The sequence below is a fragment of the Calidris pugnax genome, unplaced genomic scaffold (assembly GCF_001431845.1).
Source record: "Calidris pugnax isolate Ruff unplaced genomic scaffold, ASM143184v1 scaffold18, whole genome shotgun sequence".
Lineage (NCBI taxonomy): Eukaryota > Metazoa > Chordata > Aves > Charadriiformes > Scolopacidae > Calidris > Calidris pugnax.
The window spans coordinates 1036564-1059824 of record NW_015090812.1 but is presented as its reverse complement, the minus strand read 5'-3'; the positions used below and the strand labels follow the sequence as shown (position 1 = coordinate 1059824).

The 23261-nt window shown below is 40.5% G+C and overlaps 1 protein-coding gene across 2 annotated transcripts; it reads right to left on the bottom strand.

Moving 5' to 3' along the window:
- Nucleotides 1–1510: 1510 nt before the first annotated feature.
- On the bottom strand, nt 1511–21667 carry TM2D1 (TM2 domain containing 1). 2 transcript variants are annotated; one of them, XM_014939407.1, is made up of 7 exons: nt 21334–21662; nt 20156–20229; nt 17764–17872; nt 13511–13602; nt 10146–10219; nt 8801–8919; nt 1511–2763 (listed from the first exon to the last, which is right to left on the bottom strand). In XM_014939407.1, the coding sequence occupies exons 1-6, from the start codon at nt 21492–21494 to the stop codon at nt 8809–8811; spliced, it is 621 nt and encodes a 206-aa protein (XP_014794893.1). In that variant the 5' UTR covers nt 21495–21662; the 3' UTR covers nt 1511–2763; nt 8801–8808. The 2 variants fall into 2 exon arrangements, with proteins under 2 accessions (XP_014794893.1, XP_014794894.1); XM_014939408.1 differs by lacking the exon at nt 1511–2763 and adding an exon at nt 5834–6637 and having other exon boundaries at nt 21334–21667.
- Nucleotides 21668–23261: the final 1594 nt, after the last annotated feature.

Here is a 23261-nt window from a genome sequence, read left to right as displayed (position 1 = left end):
ATTATGTGTTTTAGCTCTGAGCATCTATTTAGGCATTTAGAGTCAAACGTGCACCGAGGATGAATTCCATGGGCATTCATGCTTTTCCCCATCACCTGTACTTCTACACTGTGGTGTTTGCACGTCAAGAGCAAACACCCCGGTCCAGTATCTACACCTTGAAGAGATTTCTTTATCATTTAACTTTATTACAGAAGGCACTGCCTGGACACTGTTGGAGTGACAAGGACTATTTCCTTAATTACTGTACATTGATAATAGCATTTACTCTGGCAGCTCCAGTGCTATTCAATCAAGCAAGATTCAATACAAAAAAGCTGATTTGCCAAAAAAGAGATTAGCATAAGTGCCTACAGTCACATTCTATTTTTGAAGGTAAAGCTACTGTGTCTGTGAGCTTTCTTGTGGGAACTTTTATAAAGAGAGATTAATCTAGTTTATATCTCCTTCAAAAGATATTTGGGGAAATAGCAGAGTCACTGTTTAGGCTCTTTTGGTAATAATATTAGTAATATTATAATATATATTATATAATATTACTAATATGGTAATAATATTGGTAATAATATAGAATAAATACGTAAAATAAAGAACTGCACAGAAAGTGCTAATCAGCAGCAGGAAGGTGTGGGGTTTTTTTTCTCTTCCATGGATGTAGACATTTGTTGTGAAAAACTCTCTGTTCCCCACTTTGCTATTGCTGTTCTTTGTCATTTAATCAAGTGGTGACTGTGGCTGTTGCACTTTAAAATTAAATGCTATTATTTATGGTAGAACTTGTTCTAGTTAAAACTGCAGACCTCAGCACTGCGTACGTTTGTAAGCAGAAGGTTAAGCAGGACATTTTAAATGGTAAAGCAAAGGGCTTAATCAAGGCTGAGGAGCGAAATGCAGTGGGATAACAGATATAGTAAATAGGCATTAATCACCACACAGGCTTAATCCAGGTATTAGGCAGTCTCGGGGCTAATACGAAGACTCACTTACATAAGGGCTCATTCTACCAAGCCTTAAGTAAGTGAATAACTTTATTTTGGGGAGAAATTCCACCCATGTTGAAGGCCCTTGCAATATCAGGCCTACATTATGTCTTTGTAAAATGATCATCACACGGTTGTTTTGCCTGAAGGGGGATTTCTGAGTTAGGGGTTGAGGCACGTGGGGGTGTGGTTCAAGAAAGGCAAAAAATTCAATCGCCAGAGCATAAGGAGCCACTTTTCCACATTTTGTTGTGTTGTTTTTGTTATTTTTTCCTTGACACTGTCTGTTACTGTGACATCAAAATCCGAGCTAAGCACTTCTTGCCAAAGATGGACCAGATAAAATCACGAAGCCACTATCATCTCATGGGAGGCAGCTCACTGTCTTAGCGACAAATTTAGAGACCACAAATCCAGGCTTAGAACGTAGTCCTTCCCTAGTCATAATCCAGCGCTCGCACCCTGGATTAACGCCCGATGAACTAAAATTTCAGCTTCAAGAAGATCACAGCGCATCCGTAGGTACAAAATTCACTCTACAAAAGTTCTTTTATTCGATGCTTAGCGAGATCAAAGTTCTTCCATGTTTAACAACAAAAGTCCCGAATCTTTACACAAACAGACATGTCATATGTACTGAGGCACCGGCGCACAAACCCCAGGGTGGCTTTTGGCATCCTGGTCAAATATTTTTTGCCTTACCTTGCCCTGAAAAGGAGCAGGCAGCCCCACAGAAAGCACCAGGCGACCTGACCTGAGGAAAGGGGGCAGAGACGGACGTGGGGAATGGGGTAGATGGCCACGGTTTATCTATTGAAGGAATAGCAAGATGAAAAAAAAATATATATATTCACAAACCTTTAATTGTGAATGTAGGAGAGGGACAGTGATGTAACTGTTCCCAGGGAACACTATTCTTATTTTGTGGAGGGAGGTGAGCCAAGATACTTAAGCTCTAGAGAACCTTTAACACAGGAAGCTATTTATCATAACAAGCTTGGTTGATACTGCTCCCATACTGAACCAATTAGATTAGCCTATTTCGTCATACTTCATAACTTGGGATGATAGGTTTCCAAGCATGGTACAGTGCAGTAATTGAATTTTGATCAAACACACATGGCCCATAACCCAGTATGTGAAACTTTCAGAACAGTTCACAGCTTTTAAATATCCAGTCAACATGTTGCCAAAAGTACAGGATGTACTTGATGCAAGTGGGAGAGGAGGGGGGGAGCACGAGTCCACGCCGTAACTTGGTACAGCTGTAAAACAAACATTTTTTTGTTCCGATTCTGTTCCTACTTTAGCAAAGGAGCTGGGAGGAAGACAGCGAATGTCAAGTAAGTCGTTTTTCTCCCCAACCCCCACACCTTCTCCCCCTCTCCCCCAGCACGCATTTCCCTTTTAACGTTCTTAGATTACCACAACCTTTTAAATTCACTATACTGTACTTTCATACTGTATTAGACACACCAGCAATTATGTTTGTTAGCATGACACATCCATTGCTTACACTTAGTTAACAAAATAACTTAAAAGTCGCATGCATCATCCTCTTAATAGGGTTATAATCAATGGGACCATGGAACGAAAGCCCTAAAAATTACCCCCCACCTCTGCATTCCCCAAGCTTCTGCTGCTGCCAACACAATCCATATGGTGGGCAGTCTCCCCAGGCTCCAGGTGAACACTCTGTCGGTTCTTTGCAGGCAGTGAGCTCCTCTTACGTGTTCTTGCCGTGGTTTCCCCATGGTAAACCCAAGGAACTTTGAAGAAGGCTCTGTGTGAAGGAAACAGAATACATTAATAGATTCATTGCTACGGCTCTACTGGCTGTGGGGGCAAAGCGCCCACCACAGAAGAGGTTCATGAGTGGAAAATGCTGGGCCAGGCTTTTTTTAGAGCAGAGTAATGGCTATCCATATCAAAGCTGCTCTCTGGCCTACAGCAGAGAGTCTGGCACACTTAAGCAGCAGCGTAGGGTATCACCAACCTCTGCATATGGTGCTGCCAACTTCTTTCTCAGCTTTGAATGCTTTGACCTGAAAGGCAGCTGGAGGCAGCTCCAGGCATCTCAGCTACCCACAAGGGAAGCGCCAGGGCACGCTACCACCTTCGCTGTCATCGAGGTGGGGCAAAAGACATAAAAGATGGGGATTTCTGGCACTGCCCTCCGAGGAGTGCAGGAGCTGAGGGTTTACCCCAGTGCTGCTGGTTGCACTCTGTGGATCCTCTGCCTCTGAGCCACCCCACACACCTGCTCTGCAGCACAGCTGTGTCGGGGAGGCAGCCACGGGTTCCAAGGGGAGAAACGGTGCTTTACAGAGGTAACAAAACGCACCCCTCGTTTAGTAGTTAGTGCTGTTGGCTGGGGACAGGTATATTGCCCGACTGCAGCCACCACGCTGTCAGAGTGCAGAGGATGTGCTGGATCCATCTCCCTCCCCGCCCCACTCCCCACTAAGTTACGATGCTGCAGAGAAAAGAAAAAAAAAAAAAAAGAAAGAAAAAGGAAAGAAAAAAATTTGGTGTTCAACTTAGCAGACTTGGACCAAGCCTCAGCTCAAACCAAGGTTAAATAGGCCTGTTCTAAGCCTCTTAAAGATAGGATTTATATAGTAATTACGGTAATGGAAACTGATCTTTATAATTTTTATACTGCCTAAAATTCTGCTGTGTCATACGCATCTGCAGAGCCCGAGAACTCTGCTTCTCGGAGAGTGCACTGCAGTCCTGAAAGCAGCCATTCACATGTATAATGGAGAATTATCAGAGCACGAGTACGTTTGAGATTATAATGAAGCACAGAAGAGTAAGAATCAGAAATCCTGGGAAAAGCAAGGAGTTTGTATTTGAGACAAGCATTATTTTTGAAACACTTTCTTTTGTTGGGAGTTTATGGAATGAGATCATTGCACAGGGTGCAAACAGCATTGAGACCACTCTTTTAATTCTTGTATTTCCTTTCTTTTCCTTTGCTACAGCCTTAGGTCTAGAGAGCGAGCACGGTGCAAAATGCATCTGGGCCAGACAGAATCCCACTCTCCAGTTTTCTCTGTCGTGCAAGGAAAAATACCGGAGCGCTAAGTCTTTGCTGTACCATAAAGAACAACTTCAGAAGATTTGGAGATCTGATAGGGGGTTTGGCTCCACCTTCAGGAAGCAGAAGGCAAAGAGACAACACGGTTTGAAGTTTCAGACGCACTTTCTGCAGAAACTGAAGCCTAAAACCTCCTCGTATCGACATCTCCTGCTCCCCAATGTGTCTTTGCTTCATACACATCAAAGATGCCCTGATCTGATGCCGTGACATTTCTACATACTCGATTCAGCTCCAAGGAGTCCAACTCCTCCTGGAGGTACTTGAGAACCTGTGGCCAAAAGTAGCTGATATGTGAACAAAGAGAGCTGATATGTGAAAAAGCAGTAAACAAAAAGCAGCTTTGGGGTGAAAAAATGAAGTTGCAACACAGAGAAAGTCACAGAGCTGTATCAAATATTACCAGACATTTACACTGTCAGTGCAAAGGTTTCCATATAGAATACAATTTTCCTACAATTCACCAAGACTAGAAGGGTTCTCTGGGTAACACAGACGGGTTGAGAAGAAGGAAGGGGGAAGAACTTTGATCAAATTTCAGTCCAGCAAAACACTTAAGCGTATCTTGTACGTATCTCTTGTATTTTACCTCTTGAGAGACTCTGAAGCAGGTTGAACTCAGAACATAGTAGTTGGTTAAAAATCGTGATTTAAGTGAATTAAAAGGATGCATTTTTTAAAGAAGCCATACAGTGACCATTTACAATAATGAAAATGGCAAAGTAGTTTGGAACGAGACCAAATTTGAAAGACTATATGACGTATTATTGAAATAATAAGCAATCACACATGAGGCAATGGAAACGTATGGATGCCTGTAAAATCCTGCCTTTGGGATTTCTCCCACTGGGTGCAAACCACCCAACCTTACTGCGTTCAACACCATTTTCTGGAGGAAACAGGTTCAAAAACTGCAGAGCAAGCAACAGGAATGGTTCTCGGTGCAGAAATGGACTAAACACCTAATGAATCTAAAAATAAAATAAAAAAAAACCACTGAGAAGAGATGTGAGGACCTAATGAATCTAAAAATAAAATAAAAAAACCACTGAGAAGAGATGCAAGAAGAGTGAATAGACATAGCTGTGTAAGCAAATATAACTGAATATACTCTTGAGGAACAAAGGAAACAATTCTTGATGGGGTGACAACAGATGTTCTCCAAAAAAATTTCTAACGGAGCATTTCAAACACAAAGACCTTCCTGTGGAGCTGAGAAGTTTTACTGGCAGACGTACAGTAATACATCTTTGGAAACATAATAAAACCTACCATTTAAGGTGTTATCAGGTCCTGAAAGCAGAAGTGATATCTTCATGTAATAAGTAGTGGGTGGTGGTGGAGAGGGAAACTGCTAGGATAACAAAACACTGTCACAGGAAGCTGTCATAGCGTAGTTGTGATTTAAACTGAAGGAGGAATAACTAGTCAGAGAGTTTGTTTTAAAATATCTCTAAATCCACTCTTTTGGAAAACGAGCTCTATACACGAGTGAAAGATGCAAAGGTTGAACCGAACTGAACAACTACAATCCAGAGTCACCTACAGCAAGCACACCCAAGTACAACCACTTTCCCACTGTGAGAGTGACTGCAGTGTCTAAAGCTGAATGCTTCTACCAGCTACTGCTCCTCCACATCATGGTTAGGCACAGGCCAGAAAATCCAGTAAAAAAAAAAAAAGAAAAGAAAATAAAAAAAAGGACAGGTTTATGGAGTCATTTGCACAATAACTGAACTGCACTGGTACTTAGGGAAGATCTGGATTTAACTCCTGGCATGGATCTGCAGCATCTCCAGCTTTATACAGGTTTTAAAGGCTAGGCACTCCAAATTTTTATTTTTTTTTTTAAACTCTGGCCTTTACATTTTATGTTCTTTATTTTTACAGATACAGAATAATACCTCTCTGTCTTGTTGGAATGTTGAAAGGATTCCTGAATATCTGCAAGGCCAGCAGATATTATTTTATCTGGGAACAAGGCAGGAGGATGACATAGTACAGTGTCTAATTATTTTTATTGCTTTGTGACTGTTTTGGGGAAAACAATCCAGAGAGATTATTCCAGTGCAGTCAGAGCAATCAGAACTACAGAAACACCAGGATGGACAACTTGATTGACAGGAGAAAGCTAAAGCAGGCGGCAACGCAGAAAATCATCACAGGACAGACATTTTGATAAATATTACTGTAGCAAATTTATTATTAACACAGTGGGACAGCTTTACATCTCACATCACACTTTTCACAGCCCTTATGGTAAACATGCCATAGCTGACAATTACAAGATGAAAACAAAGACCTCACTAACTCTCTGCTGGCCCTGCAGTACTATCTGCTTACGAGGTTAACCCTCTCTAAACTCCAGCGAGGCAACTCAACAAGCCTATAGAAACGCAGGTATGTGTATTCAGACACAGAACATCATTCCAACAGTATCCAGTAGAAGTTCCAAAGGTGCCACTAATCCTCAAAAGCTTTACAAACAAAGGAGAGGTTTGGGAAAGAAGTGGAAAGTCGTCAGTACAAGACAGAGGACCAAGTGGAATGCCATCTAAAGGGAAGAGAAATAAAATTTCGCTAAGGTCGGCAATATTGCCCTGTCTGGTCACCCGTGGCTTCATTCCCACTGCTGTGACAAAGCAGCACAGTCCTGACAAAAGCCTGTACTGGCATCACCAACCAGGGAGCATCAGGATGAAAGAGTTTCCTAGATTTGTTGACAAACTTCTTCTGTTTCTACAGAAACACTGGAACTTGGAGTAACAAATCCTTCTCTCTGCCTGCTATTTGGTGTCTGGGGTTAACAAACTATCTGATGGACCTCATAACCATATTTTCATCTGAATCCCACAAAATAGCTCCTGTATTCTTTTACGGATAACGAAGCACAAGACAGACTGCTGAAATCATTAAGTCAAGCCCTCTGCTACTTCTACAACATTTTAGAATGAAATCCCGTGTGAGGAGCTGCCCAAGGCTATTTTTTTATTATAATCTCCATGGTATCTTCCCATTTTCACAGTTCTATTATCAGCTTCAGGGTTAACAAACGAAAAGCAGACAAGTCACTGGATGATCTTAGCCACGAGATTTTATTTGATTCAAACATTTATTTTCCATCCACTTCCTGTCTATTTCTGAAAAGTATTTTCAGGAAACAAACCTGATGTGCACAAAGAGCATTCGGAGAGAGAGACAAAAGGGAGCTGCAACAAATACCAGGCAAGGGAACGAAGCTGACATAGTGTTCTTGTCTCTTTGAACCCACAAGTAAAACGCATGTGAGCAAGTGTTCCAAAGCTACGTCCTTCTCACGTGAAGGAAAGAATTACTGGTAAGCACAACATATTCCTTGTTGTTTGTTCTCATTACGTGATATGTCAGGTTACGCCGATTTGGAAAGAAAACAGGATTTCTTTACAAAGCTTCCTGTGAACCAGTCTTAACATAGGTTTAAAATAGACTAAAACCCACAAATTGCACTTTAAAAAAATCGATTTAGGAATCTCATTTTTTGTAATTCACTTAGAAAAATACCGTTTATGGACATACTAATAGCATTTTGAAAGTTTCATCTGAAAAAACAAAAGAATAGCCCACATTTTTGAAAAAAATCTACACTGAAGTTTACAGCATGTAGATTTCTCATTCAGTTATGGCCAGTTTTCATTAGAAAGTGAAGGGAATGTTTAAAATTGGTCAAAACTTGTCTGTTGACAAGTTTTCTATCTCTGTGTGTATATACTTTTCTGTACAGGAACATGTAGGTAAATCTCGGTTGTCCTAAAGATTTTGGTCAAACAACTTTAAAGGACACAGAGGTTTTTTTCCTGAAACACAACTGATCTAAAATAAGAACCTTTGAAGGGCTTCTTAGTACAAAGAATTCTCTTTTGTAACAGCCTGTAGCTGTAAAACACATGCACCAGTTTCTTTTCAGAAAAAGAAGGTAGGTATTTCACTATGGACGGTAGCAAGGGAGGAAAAAAATAATCATAAATAAGCAAAACAATTATTTCCTATTCCAACCTCCGGGCACCCCAACATGCACCCTCCTTTTTTGTGATGTGTCATCTACAATTCTATTTTTTATGCATAGATGTGTCTACTGTTGATCAGCACTGATCAAATCTTACAACTTCACCAAAATTTGTCTTTAAGCTTTACAGAAATAATTATTTCAATTAATAGAATTTCCCAGGATACCCCAGAGCCTGATTTAGGGCCATCTGGATTTTAAGTAACAGGACAGAAAGAAAGGTAGTTTCTGTGGTTTGGGATATTTAAGCTCATTTACAAACTACCACACGTAGTTATAAAAACAAACCTCAAGTGTAAATCTGACCCACCCATACTAAAACTCTCATCAATTTCAATGGACTAAAGAGTTTTTCTGAGCCACTTTCTCCACCTCCCTATAACACTCTAACTTGCACTTACAGACACAGAACATCAGTGGAAATTGCAAAACATTTCACAAATGGTACAACTTCACAGCAAACTTTGTGCTCACGGAAACAGAGCAGTCCCAAAGAACCCTGGTGCCTTTGAGGTAAACTCATTCGCTTGAAGAATCTTCACATTTTATCATCTTTGTTCCACGTACATTGAATAATCAATTCTGATGAAGGGTAATTAAAGTCACCAGCAATTTCAATGGGCGACTGGATCCCTCTGTAAACACAAACCAGCCCTGTATATTTGTGACACTTACTGCCAGGGTTAAGGATAGGTCTGCATTTTCCTGAACGTGGCGTTGGTAATAGTGAGCCGGGTGAGCCTTGCTCCATAATAATCTATGATGTAACTGGAGCCATCGGAAGGTCCGACGATCTACAAGAGAAAAAGGAACCAAGATTTTTCAATACGAAGTGAAATATACACTTTGTGCTAATGTCTCAATTACAGCTAATTTTCCCATCATAAAATTAGTCATGCTTAATTAGTCAAACAGAAACTAGATTTATTTTGAAGTTATGCTGTAGTTTAACTATTTTAGCGAGCGCTGTCTCTGAAGGAACATTTCCCTAGGGCTTCTAATCAACCAAATTACACAGCCAGGCGCTGGTACTAGGTTAAGCCGATGAGGATTTGAGGCACAAAATCAGGCTAACAAATGAGTGGGCTCCAAACCACTTTTCTTGAACAAAGGAGGGGAGGCAGGAGAGAATTAGGCTGATGACAACTATCTTTGAAATACTGCACAGGTAGGGAGTGCAGAGAAGGAGAGAAGATCATGGCTTTTTTGTTCTGGAAATGCTAAATTGATGCGGGGTCACCAGGGAGATGAATAACGAGAGATGAAAGATACTCTCAGCTGTACGTGTAAGTGATCTGAGGGGAGATCACTGTGATAGCAGAGAAAGGAATTTAAGAATGAATATACTCTAAAAGACACGTATAGAAAGATGCACGCTTTAAAAATATTTTTCTATAAACCCATATAAATAATGTCTATATCTGCAATGCATTTTAAGGTCAATTTGTAATTCATGCTAAATGGATGCACTGTAACATAAGCCAATTTCATGATGTCATAAGATGTCACCCAGCTGGAGATTTAACCATCATGAATCGCATGGTCACAGCTCTCAGGTGATATGGGACTTATACTTGGAGGAGAGGCAGCGAAAAGAAAGTAGCAATGTCTTCTCTCCTGCAGCCTGCATGGCCAACCCAGAGGATGGGCTCCAACAGGATAAAGCACAGGGAAACCCAGAACTTCGGGATTCTGGGAACAGCAGGACAATCCATGCAAAGTCCAACACTCTGTGTCTTATAAAGAGCTCAGAGGTTCTGACAAAGTGAATTTATGGTGTTACAGCTTCCACGCTTTTCTTTACAATTATTTATATATAGCTAATCTGGTTTCTAATGCAAACAACAAATATATTGATATTTTGTATCTATATTCTAGAACAATCTACAAACAAAGCTAAAACAAATGCCTTTATTTTTCAATACACAAAGGTTCTTAAGGCTAAAATGCTAACAAAGAATTAGCAATCAAATCAAAGCTTTAACACAGATTTGTATCTTGTTTGAAAGTCCTGACTTACCTGCATTGAAATAAGGATGAAATCAATTAGGCTACCAATTCCACAAAATCCTACAGTGCAGAACTTTAACAAACCTAAAAAATTAAAATAAAATTTAACAAGAGCTTTAAGACAGTCACTATGAATTTCACAGGTTTCTGGTGACAATCACATCCCAACTCTCTCCCCATCCTGCAAAATGTGTATATATATATATATACACACACACATCCTGAAACAGACCTATACATCTTTAATTATCCAGGAAAAAAACAAACCACAGATTCATATTTCTACATCCTGAATTCACTTTAAAGATTTTAAACATTAACAATTATTTTTTTTTAACAGACAAATATATTTAAACAAGGAAAGGCAACATTTGATAACCCAGTTACTGGAAATTTTCTTTTCTCTGACTGAGGCACAGACAGAAAAAATCCCAAATTGAGCTGCAAAATTTACTTACAAATAGAAAGAGAATTTCTACCATCTCATGAGTTGCAGCACATACTGATTTGATTTTCAGAACACACTACTTTGGAGAACAATCCTTTGTATCATTTTTATATTTTTGCTGAATTAGGAATTTATTTTGAATATATATACATCTATATAAACACTTCTTTTTAACTGGTATTCAAAAATGTCATTTTTTTTTGTACAAATAAATGAAACATTAATAGAAAATATCCAGGAATAGCAACAAACAGATAAATGTTTCATTGGAAGTTGCCATGCAATGCAGACTTCATTTGGAAAATGCCTTCAGAAGAAAGAGGCTGTCTTAAAATTTTTATTTATTTTTAATATCAGTATCTTGTACAATGAATATGATACAATGAGTACTATATATATTCCAAGTAATGCTTCAGCTGAGCCAAGCAAACATCTGGGTTATTTTGAGAACGAGATACTAATTGTGAATCCAGTTGTCTCTTTACCCAGGCATAGACAGTATGAAGAGCAACACGTATTTGTTGCATTTAAGTCAGTTGTAGTCTATGCTGTACAGGGAAAACAGTTCCCTGCTCAAAAGCATGTCTTTAATGTGCTTACAGCACACTTCTGAGGCAAGACAGAAAGCATATTGATAAGATGAGCCAGTGTGGCATCCCAGAGCAGCTCTTCCCCACGGCCACAACTTGTGCTGTGCTGCACGATACCTGCTGGTAAAACCACCCAGCTGCTCTCCAAAGAGCCAGCCTGACTTGGTCAAACACCTGAAGGTCTCTTGACCTTCTGCTCCACCTTTGTGCTTGCTCTCTTTCAGAAGCAGCAATCTGTCCTGCACACCCTCTCCTCTCCCCCTTGCCCCCTATATGAGGCTCCACAGGGAGGAGAGCAGGGGAGTAACTGAAGGGAGAGCACCCTGCTGTCTGGATGTAGCTCCCATAGTTGACAGAACGGAACTGGCCTAATTTATAAACTCCTGGGACACAGTTTATAATCTCTCCATGGAACACCACAATGGTCAGAGAGAACAGGAAAAATATACCTTACAACGACAAAGATAAAAGAGCAGTAGCAGGATGGACTTTCAGCAGGTTAGAAGAACAGTCTATGTGCATATTACAACTCTTAAACATGCAAGAAACTAAGTATATAATTGTTCCCAGTGGCTGATGAGCGAGACTTGCAGGAGCCAGACATAGCCAGTTTGGGTATCAGTACTGGCAGCAACGTAACAAACCATAAGGGAAACAGCCAGCTAAAGAAACGCCAGCCTTAGGAAATGACATTTAAGATGATTAAATAATGACAAACTCCAGTGAACAGTTTACTTTGTTATTACCTGCATCAAGTGCAGTCACCATTTAAGATATTTATTTGTGATGCTTCTTATACCATCTCCTCTCGAGCTCTGGTCCTGAACCTCACCACCAGTTGGCATTTTAGGAACCAGCAGTTCTCTGACCATTGCTGGTTCCAGCAGCAGCTCCAGTTTGCTTGAGGAACTGGCTGCCCCATTACGTCACTGGATGTAGAAGAACTGTTTCTGAACCTGGCATATGTTTCTGGAGTGCAGGGTAAAGTTGATTTTTTTCCTTCTTCCTCACTTCCCTCCCCACAAGCAGATCACCAAGAAAATAAACCACTCTAAAACACAGAGGGAAAAAATAGAGCTCTTACGCAGTAATAACTTATGGTTTAGTTCACAGTGTGTGGGAGAGGAAGAGGTTGCCTTCCTGATTTCTTCATATTCAATAGCTTGTTTGTATTTGTGCTCTCTTAAGCAAAAGAGAAGGTAAAAAACTTAGTCCAAAACGTTTATAGCCTTCATTACACTTGTTCAAAATATTTCAATGCTATTACCTTTCTTAAGCATTTTTTGCCAAGGCACGGATGACCTAAAAAAACCCCAACCAACCACTGTCAGTGAATCCCATTTATTGAATTTTTTTTTCCTTTTGTAATCTTACCTATTTGATTTTGTCTTTTTTACCTTTCAAAAGCTTGAAAACTTGACTTTGGAAGAATTTAAGATTTAATTTGGGTTACTGGATACAGTATATTCCAGTAGGGTTAACAAGTATGAGCCATAAAGAACTTCTATACAGGAACAGATTTATACTTCTACATTACTATAATATATTACAAAACAATTACAGCAAATTATTATCTCAAATCAAAAGATGTAACAAAAGGTGCACCTTATTCACCACTTCCAAAAATATATCTTTTTGTGAAACAGGTGGACAAAGTGCTAATTACAGAATTTCAGGAAAAAAAGACACAGATGTTAACATGAGATTATTGAGAAGGATGGACAATGTTATTAAAAAAACAAGGGTTTGCATTTAAAGGGCAGAAACTCAAAATCCTTAGCTGAAGTGACAGTAACATGTATAGCTTTTTCCAATTCATTGCTCCATGCAATCCAGATTTACATTTACTCCATTTGTCCAGCTCAGAAACAAAGCAAATCCCAGCCAGTGAAAGTAGTTCTAACACACCAAATTCCATATCCCAAAACACTAGGTTTATTGTAAAGTTTGTCCACTATTTGTCCTGGTAAAATCAAGCATCATGTAAGTAGCTGGCACATCAGTCTAAAGCACTTCTGTTTCAGTGCCTCACAAAGAATGCTGTGGTAAACATCAATGCAAAGCAAACGTAAAGCAAAACTATGAATAGCAGTAATCGTGTTTGCTTATTAGGATTTTATCTGTTTGACAACTATATATCCATTTGTCACCACTCACGCCAACAGATCAGCAGGCTGAGGATAATGCAGGATTTTATCTCACTTGACAATAAAGTAAGGATTCTAGTTGTAAAAATTGAAACTATGACTGTCAGCCTTCATTCCTCAAAATATACAAATACAACTCAATCATAACAATAAGCTTTACCTCAAATAAAACCCAAAGAAATAAACTTACCTAATGCAGGGTAGCCTAGATAAAATCTATCTGCTCCCAACCATCCAAGAAATAAGGACAGAGCCACTGCCACCTTGTAGGAGTATCCATTTCTGTCAAAAGAAACAAGTAATGAAGACAATGACTGCAAAATATATTCACTCATAATTTTGAAAATTAAAGCAGTGACTCATTTGCCTGCTGCTTAAAAAAACCCAGAACAGACTTGTTATTTATCTTCAATTAACGGACACAGAATTGATAATGTTAAGCTTTCAAAGTGGGTAGGCATCCTCCCTAAAGCAACCTCAGCTGTTGAAACTCAAGCATACTCTTGCAGAATACTGATTATTCTGAAACTAAATCATGATTCCTTGTCAAGAAAGACAAAATTCAGTTGCTGATACATTCCCTGTTTTACAGAGCACTTCCTAACAGTTCAGCCCCACTGAGACAACCCTGGAGAGCAAAGAGATGTGTGAATACTGTCTGTAGGCATTAGTCTCACACGCGGCCAAATCGAGGGGAACAGGACAGACAGGTGAGATGTCAGCAGAGACAGGAACCGCAATGAGATCTGAAGGAGAAATGAACCATGGCCACTGGCTGAAGAAGCTGCAGGAAGGATTCAACAAAAAGGGTAATTCCTGTATCCATTTACTACACTCTTAATGGCACAAACTCACACATGAAGGGAACTGTTGAAAGTACGAAGATGTACAGGGTAGAGAGGTACCCAAAAGTTATTTTTGTATGGTTATCCCATACAAAATATACAGATACAACAGACTTTTTGAGATTTATACTAATCAATGCCATTCAGGCCAACAGCTAGAGTGATGTGGCCACTAGGCACCTCTAACTTTTAGTCATTGCTCACGTGCATTTTACTCAAATAAGCAAGCTAGAAACATAGAGCTATCGATACTAGAACTTGCTGCATCTTTTGCTGCATTGGCGAACAGCTAGCTTCTGAAAAGAAAAGCAAACCCAAATGTAATTAGAACTTTAAAAATATTCAATAATTCACTGTTTTGATACGTGCACTACTGTGTGCCAGCAATTACTTAAAAAGACCAAATTAAACTCTCGGTTGACATTTGAATAAAACATAGAGTTTCAAAAAGACAGTAGCTAAGAAAGGTCCAAGCATCTTTATTAAGCACTTTCAATACCAAAAAAAGATCTAGCTTTTTGCTTATTATCTAGATTTACTGACTTTAAAACTTAATGGCAACATTAAGTGATTAAATCATGACTCTTATCTCAATATTTGTTACTTAGCACTTATTAGCAACACAGAACATACTGGGCGTTCCTGGAACCTAATGTAACGTAAATTAGCATCTTTAGAAATGTCTTGTTTCCACTGTAAAGAACACTAATGGTTAGATTTAAAAGCTGAGGTAAACTGTTGGAAATTGTTTATCAACTACAAAGTGTCAACAACCCTTCAAGGACACTAAAGCATAAAAAGAGCTCTTACACAGAAGGTGGGAACACAGTTTAATTTGAGATGCTCCTGATCAAAGCCAGTAATAAGCTGAGCACTGGCCTGTGCATTGAGATGCTTTTAAAAGCAAACCATTCTGCAGCCTAGTCACCATCAAACTGAGGGGCAGAAGAAATCCAGTACAAAGTGGAAGCATGTTAATACTGTAACAAGGCTGCATCCACTCAAGAAGTAAAAAAACACATTCCAGGCACCTAAAGGAATCTCTACAATCGGGTAAAAGATGCAATTTTCTTTTCAGTTGCTCGTCTGCATTTTTCTTGCTTCTCAGCCTCATCCAATCTTTACTTTTTTTCTGCAAACACTTCTTCCAGCTGCCAAGTTAAAAACATTTTTTTCCAGCCCTCCCACACCAGTTGATAATACACAGGTACTGCTGTAGGTCACAGTGGTTTCTGTGCTCAAAGACCTGTCCACACTGAACTTCATGAGCTTCACAGCCCACCGTCTGATGGACACCTTGGCAATGGACATTTCAAATCTGCAGAATCAGGGCCGGCACATATTAGGCAAAATAAGTGATAGAGTGCCAATTTGGGGAGTTCTAGAATTTGGCAAAAAAATGTGCCTTCAAAACATCAAATTAAAACCAAAGCAAAGCAATCCTGACTCCCAGTACTTTTTGGCTTGTTAGCCTTTACAAGCTTTTCCTTGAACTAATACTAGGAGCAACTGGAACACATCCACTTACACAAACATACAACATCTCCTGGTCTTGCTCTAAAATATCTGGATCCCAGAACTGTTGTTAAACTAGAGTTTTGGCTACGGAAAACTTGCTGATTTGCTCCTTCCAAAACTAGGGATAGAGATGAACCTGCTGTCCCCATGCTAGGACAATCCTGCTATGGAAAGATGCCTTCTCAAAGCAGTTTTCTGGTTAAATGACATGCAGTTATTTCTGCCAGTTACAGTTTCCATCAAAACTCAGATAAGAGGCTGGAAAATCTCCAAAAAGCAGCAGAAAGGGCAGGCCTATTGTTGTAATATCAGGCTGGAGATTCCTGCTTAAAATAATGTTTCTAACACTTAGGCAACACTCAAAATGTCTTATAAAAGGCTCATAAAATGATCAGTGATTAGATTGCTTTTTAAACAAGTGTACATATGAAGGATGATAATATTAATCTTGCTGCCATTTTTAGCTGGCTTTGGGGCTTTATCAAGGACACGCTTGTGTAACTCTTCCTACATTCACAGCTGTATTTTACTGGAATTTTCAGCAAGCCCACAGAGGGTCCTCTTCCCTTTCTGCCACACTAGCAGCCATGGGACTTGAAGAACCCATTCTTTTGGTAGCCTCAACCTTGATTATTTCACGATCAAGTAATAGACATCATAAGAAGAATGACATTTGGGGGGGGGGGTTTAATTACAAATGTAAAATAAAAACCCTAAATTTAAAAATGTTTTTAGAAAATACATTAAACCAAAAATATACATACACAAAGAACTCCAAACCTAAGAATTACTGTCTACTCCAAAGAGGAAGCAATTTTATTAAACAAGTATAGCTCATCTTATTCTCAGTCCCCATCACAGATGGGACTGAAATGCAATTGTTTCTGGACAAAAATGTGACTGAAGTCTAGTTTGCTAGTATTTAAATTTGATTAGACGTAATAATATGTTTTCTTCAATTTGCTGAGCTTTGACTGTTGAGAAGACTAAATACAGAGAAAATATTTATGAAACTAAGAGGCAGAGCTGTACTTCTGAGTTAGGCAAATTATTGAGCAGTAAGTATCACATCAGAGTTATTTGCCCACTAGTGTGATAAGGAATAACCAGCAAATATTAGCAGAGTTTTAATTTCCAAAGATTCCAGTAGGACAAAAGAAAAAAAGCTCCTGTGTAAATCCCACAAAAAGGAGAAACAAATGGTACCGACAGGTGTTCACTGATCATTAGCATTGGCCAGTTGGAACATTTATTGGTATCCAGAGCTCTCCATTGCTCACAATGTGCCTTGGAAAAACTAGGTCCATCATTTTCACGTTTCAGTAACAGGCTCTTAAAAGACACAGAGGACTTGATTAAATACAAAGGGTGTTTAAAAATAGAGAACCGTTCCTCTAAATGAGATTTTCTGAGGAACTGGAAAGAGACTTAAACTCCCCCAGTATCCATGCATACTACAACTTAAGCTGCAGCTACAGGCAGACTTTAACGTGGCAGGAACCAGTCCTGCCACTGAAGAGAGCAGCCCAGTCCACCCCTCCTTTCTCCACTCTCTCTTATCCTTGAGTGGCCCTCATCCTTGAGCTGGCACAAGGACTTGAAGTGACTGCACTGTGACTCAAATTGGGGAATTGATCCAAGTTAGCTCAAACCCCATCAGTTCCCCCATTCAGTACACAGTGGGAAATGCCAGGGAAAGGGACAGAGAGGTGTCCCCAGAGAGATCTTTTCAGCAGCTGTTCAGGTTTTCAGCATATATGGAATGTAGCCTTAGCATTTGGGGCAAATTTTTGCCAGGGTAAAGTACTAAGTGAAGCAAAGGTAAAATACTAAGGTAAAGCAAAGACACAAATGTTAAGTAAACAAAGAAAAATGTGCCCATGGCTGAGATAGGTTTACTTGTAAACATGCATGTTGTATCCTTATACTATAGCATTTATTAGAGGATTAAGTTCTGGGCAACGTGTGTACAATTCTGCCTTACTTCTCTTTTTCCTTCTGTCAACACACCATACTATTATAGAAAAACTTCAATGCAAAACCAAAAACAAATTATTACAAAACCCAACAGTGTACTTACACATTGCGACATGCAATAGGCTTGTAAAATCCAACTTCACTTCCCGTGAAGACTTTTTCTATGCCAAGGTGATCCTTGCAAGTAATATTTGGTGCTGGCAGACATTGAACTGAGGACAAAAAAAAAATATTTGAAATTAAGCAGTAACCAAGTCACTGTACAGCAGTAACTGTAGCATTTTTCTGACAGGACACAAGTGAAATATACAAATGAAGTTATTCTGTGCGACAGTCTTGATATATTACTTTTAAAAAAATATTTTTTTAAGCCAGAACTATGACCAACTTGTCTTTTTGAATGATACATATTAAGCAAAATATACAAATCTAATTGCTGCCCTAATTCTGTTGCAATTTCCATTTTGGTTCTGTTATTAGTCCACCGCAAATCTGAACCTGACATACAGAAAACATTTTCATCATGAGAACAGTCAAATATTCAAACAAGCTGCCCAGAGAGGTGGTACCATCACCATCCTCGGAGGTTTTCAAGATCCAACTGCACAAAGCCCTGAGCAACCTGGTCTGAATTCAGTGCCAACGCTGCTTTGAGAAGGAGGTTGGACTATGGGACTTCCTGAAGCCTCTTTCAACCCAAATTATTCTATTATTCTAAACTAAGGCTTGACTCTTAAGAGAGCCAAAGTGGAAATCACAGCAGAAAGTGACATCTGCTAGAAGTTTGCAATGTATTACCAGAATATTTGTCACTCTCCAATGCTGAAGTCTATTGTACTAAAGGGAAAGATCCCAGTCCTTTACACCCACTTTCTATCAGTTTTAAATATTTGTGAGTCCTGTTGGTTCGTTCCAACAAAACAGCAAGACAGGTTCAACATTTCTTTCCAGATTCTCCCATAATACCTACAGACAAGATTAGGATTTGGATTTTATTTTTTTTTAAAGATCTATCCATATTGCATAGGGACCAAAAAAAAAAAAAATTAATTTCAGGCCAATAGTAACAGCAAAAAATATGAGCTACCTGGACTTACCTGCTATAAAGTCCTACAAGGATGTTACTTATCAAAGTGCCTTATCTAAGACAATTACACAAATATACATTCTTTCTTGTAAAAAAAAAAAAAAAAATTAAGCAGAAAAAGCAGTGTGTTCTTTTATTTAGAAGAAACCCACAGCAGTTTATTGATAAAGGAAAGGACACAATTTTCCTGTCAATGTCATCCAGTAAGACTTGAAATCTTCTGCTCAATGAGAGTACTTGGATGCTTTGAATTAAACGCCTACTTGTTTGGGTGATGGATCCCTGAAAGATGTTCACAAACTGTAGTGCTTCAAGCACGATCCAGAAGATTAGCTTTTTATTACTCAGATAATACTGAAACAGGAAGAGACTCAAATACTGTGAGAACAATCTAAAACTGCTATGTGTGTAAAGTAGTCTATACAGACACAGAAAACATTAATTAATTTAGCAATTTTCCCCACTCAGAAGCTTATCACCTGTTCAAATGTATAGTGTATTAAATAGAATCACGTGGTAACTGGTTAGACAACTAACAATTTGAGTAGAGATCAAACTACAGAATACTCTTTCTGTTCACTGATGGGACATTTATAATCAGGGACATGATGTCAAAGATGATGTAAAGGACTGAATAACTTTAAAAAAAGGATTCATTTTGGACAGTGCTTCAATCCAATCTCTTAAGTATTTGGAAACTTCACTATCCCTAAGCATCCCAGTGAAGAAAATAATTCAGTATTTATGGGAAAAAAAAAAAAAAAAAAAGACAAGCAGCATAGACATGTATTTTAAACATGACTCCATAGAGCAAAACTCTTGTGCTATTAGCCAACACAGAGGCTATTTATTTCAATGCCTAAGAACACCAGAAAAGCTAAACATATGTAGTAATCCAAGTGATCAATTTAAGCATTTTTTCTGTTGTACTCCAAAAGTACATCAGAATTTAACAACAAAATAAGTGTGTTTTCAAAACAGAGCCTCATGGCACCAAAAACTCCTGATGGAAGTCACCATGTTTCCTTAAAAAAAAATATATTTTAAAAATTGAAGATTTTGAAGGCTGTTCTGTCACATGTCAATTCTTCTAAGTATATGCAAAATCGGTATGACAGGAGTGGTTTGTTGTAATCACAGTAGTGCAGGACAGAGCCTAGAGGATATAACATACATTGAAGAGATTTACCAGAAACCTCACTTATAAACGTGCCAATCAGAGACGGTGTATTTATTCATTTTTAGTAAAGCATCCAATCCACACAAGTGTTTTAGGCTTTCATACTAATGATATTACTAATCCCATATTTTAGAAAGCTCATTTAGCAGATACACAAATGCATAAATTGAACACTTCCCTGGAAAATGTAGCTACTGTCAATATATGTTAGAAGTTAGAAATCCTTACCATATGCTGTGTGATTTGTACAATTCATTGGTTCTTGTGTACTGTTGTCTATTTTAGGCTCATCGCACATATATGTTCAGGTAATTGAGGAAAACATTTTTCATATGAAACACTACAACAGGTGTAACAGTGATTTATTCCACCCTCTTTAAACCCTGAGGATTTAAGATGCACCTTGATGTTAGTTCTCCTTCCTACCCATCCCCCAAAAGACGCACCGCACATTACCATACAGCAAATCTGCTAATCCAATTTAATACACCAATATATCGCATAAGCTCCACGTCTAATTAGTGCTGCAGTCAGCACTACCTAAAGGAACTACAATATTTATCAGTCACGGCCTCTGTATTTGAAGACAACAAGATAGCACGCCTAAGCTTCCCTTATTTCAATATCATAGTACCTTTAAATTGAGGTATTCGGTTGAGAAGATTAAATCTATAGTAACATACAAAATTCAGAAAACACCTAAAAATTAGCATCTAAAATGCCAGGAACTTGGACTAGAAAAAACCTGCGCAGGAACTTAATTCCAGAGGTCTGAACTCCCACGGCCAAGCAAAGCAGGAGATGAAGTTAGCTTTTCCAAGATTTGCTTTCCTGACAGTTTTGATCTGCAGCTACATCAATAACTGTCAGCCACCATCAACAAACATTTTCTGGGGAAGGCCTGAGGCGCCTTTGGAGAGCCAGGAGCCTCGCAGCTCTGGTCTGTAACACCTGCACCCCGCTCCTTCGCCTGGCAGAGGAAGGCTCAGCGTTTTGCAAAGCCACCACGTCCCACTCGAGTGTCCTGCAAATAAAATAAGGAGGTGGGAGAGAGGGGAGCTCTCATCCCATGGGCTTTTCTCTTTGTAAAAATCAGACGAACCCCACACCTGCACAAAGGCACACACTGAACCACCCCCAAAATAACCCTACGCCGCTGCCCTCTCCTGCTCCTTCCAGCCGAGGCCCCTCGGGGCTCCTTCTCTGAGGCTTCCCCCTCCCTGTCAGGCACCTCACACCCTCCGCCTCCCCCTTCCCCTCCACCCGAGGCGGCCGGGCAAGCGGCCTCCCCTCAGGCAAACCGGGCCCGGGGCGAGGCGCCGCCGGCCCCTCCGCCCTGCCGGGCCCCATCGCCATAGCAACCGAGCCCCCGCTGCCCGCCCCGGCCCCGGCCGCGCTCAGGATATTGCCCCAGCCTCAGCTCGTCGCACTTGAGCGCCGGCTCCGTGCCCGTCGCTCCCTCTACGGTTGCGCCCGCGAAGCAGAGGAGAAGCAGGATCCGGGCCTCCGCCGCGCCTCTCCACCTCCCCAGCCCCGCCACCGGCAGCCGCCCCAGCCGGGCGGCCATGATGGAAACCGCCCGCCGCCGTCAGCTGACTCGCCGGTCCCGGCGGAGCGGCGGGGAGGAGCGGCCCCGCGGCGGAGGGAGGCCGCCCTGCCTGCCGGGAGGAGCGGGATAGAGGCCCCGCAAGTTGTTTGGGGGCTGCTGAGGGGGCTGGTTTGGGGTTTTTGGTAATTGTTTTGGGGTGGGGCGGTGTTGACCTCAGCAAATATGGCTCCGGAGGCAGCTAATGGTCAGCGCTGAGGGCAGAGCGTGCCCTTATTCAAGATGGCGCCGGCCCGGCCCGGCCCCGGCAGGGGGACCGGCGGGCTCGTGCCCGGAGTAAAGATGGCCGCGCCCGCCACCAGCACCTGGCGGGACGGCGCCCACCTGCCCTTACCCAAGATGTCGGAGGTGAGGCGCTGCGCCTGGGTTCTGGCCCTCGGGCGGTGTATTGCTAAAAACGCTATTATTTTATTTTTTAAATTAATACTAAATGCCTAGAGTAGGCAAGCTTTTATCTTAATCAGCATTTGCTCTTCATAAGGTATTTTGAGGTCATTACCGACCTTTGCTCACTTCCTGGAAAGGTTATTTAATGTTTTTCTAGTATTTGGGTTCGAAGGGATTGGTATTTAAGAGAATGTTGTAATTACCCAGCCCTTCTGGAAGTCTTTTGGTTTTATTGGTTGTTATTTTGGTGAATGAATGGTGACTTACAGATGAGTCTGTCAGTAGCAACGAAAGATTTGTCCCAGATACTCAAAGAATCACTTAATAAGTAGATTTCCAAATGCGTGGATGGGTGGCTGACAGAGAGCTCAGCCAGGGACGTGAAATATTGCCATCTATCAGCCTTTTTGGGCCACACGTGTAAATTAAACTGGCAGTCTGGAGCTCGGCAGACAAAATATGCAAATGAAGATTGATATTCCTTTCAGCAAGAGGGAAGGGAAAGGCCAGGCCCGGGGTGCGCTCCGTGATGAACTCGCACCTCTGAGATCAAAACTGAGGTGTGCTGATGGGGAAGGTGCCTGGTCTCTCCTGTCTGCAGGGTGTCCCTCGGATGGATAAATACACGGCTGGCTGTTCGTCACTGTCAGGAAAATTGTCACCTCACACGAGCGCTACGTTAATTAACAGTGAGAGTGAGGGCTGGGAAGTTAGGCACTGCGAATCTGAAATTTAAAATGAGGATGAAACGGTTTTGTTCTTAGCCTGTTGAGTCGCCATCCCTGGAGGTATTTAAAAGATGTGTAGACGTGGTGTTGAAGGACGTGGTTTAGTGGTAACTTGGCAGCGCTGGGTTAACAGTTGGACTGGATGATCTAAAAGGTCTCTTCCACCCAAAAGGATTCTATGATTCTACGTTGCATACTCTAGTGCAAGCACCATTGCATACTAAAACAAAATAGGCACCAGATCATGGGGAAATGAATCCAAAGTTTTGAGGTAAAATTAATCGCCAAACCTTTTCTAGCCCTTTTTCTCTGCAACTTGCAGGACTGTGTAAGATCCGCAGCAAATGAGTTCCTGAAACAGCGTAGCAGAATAAAAAATATTTCTGGAGAGTTTCATTTGACCGTTTTATGTGTGTGTACATATATATCTTTAAGAAAATCTGAAAGCAGACTACCATAGAGGTTTCAGAGGTAGAAAGCAGCCGCGGTTCCCACAATTAACTTCAACTACAATGTTGCCTGTTCAGTATTTTGCGAGTAGCTGTAGGAGAACTTTGCTGGAGGGACTCAAGCCACCCCAGGCGAGGCACCATGCCCCTCGGAAGCCGGAGCT

Bases quoted from the DNA above. Each gene is read 5' to 3' on its own strand.
- TM2D1 (XM_014939408.1), bottom strand. From the start codon at position 21,494: ATGGCCGCCCGGCTGGGGCGGCTGCCGGTGGCGGGGCTGGGGAGGTGG. The intron at 20,230-21,333 runs ATATCCTGAGCG...AATTACCTGAAC, and splicing joins GACGAGCTGAGGCTGGGGCA to ATATATGTGCGATGAGCCTA. The intron at 17,873-20,155 runs GTAAGGATTTCT...TTTTGTCCTCAG, and splicing joins TACAAATCACACAGCATATG to TTCAATGTCTGCCAGCACCA.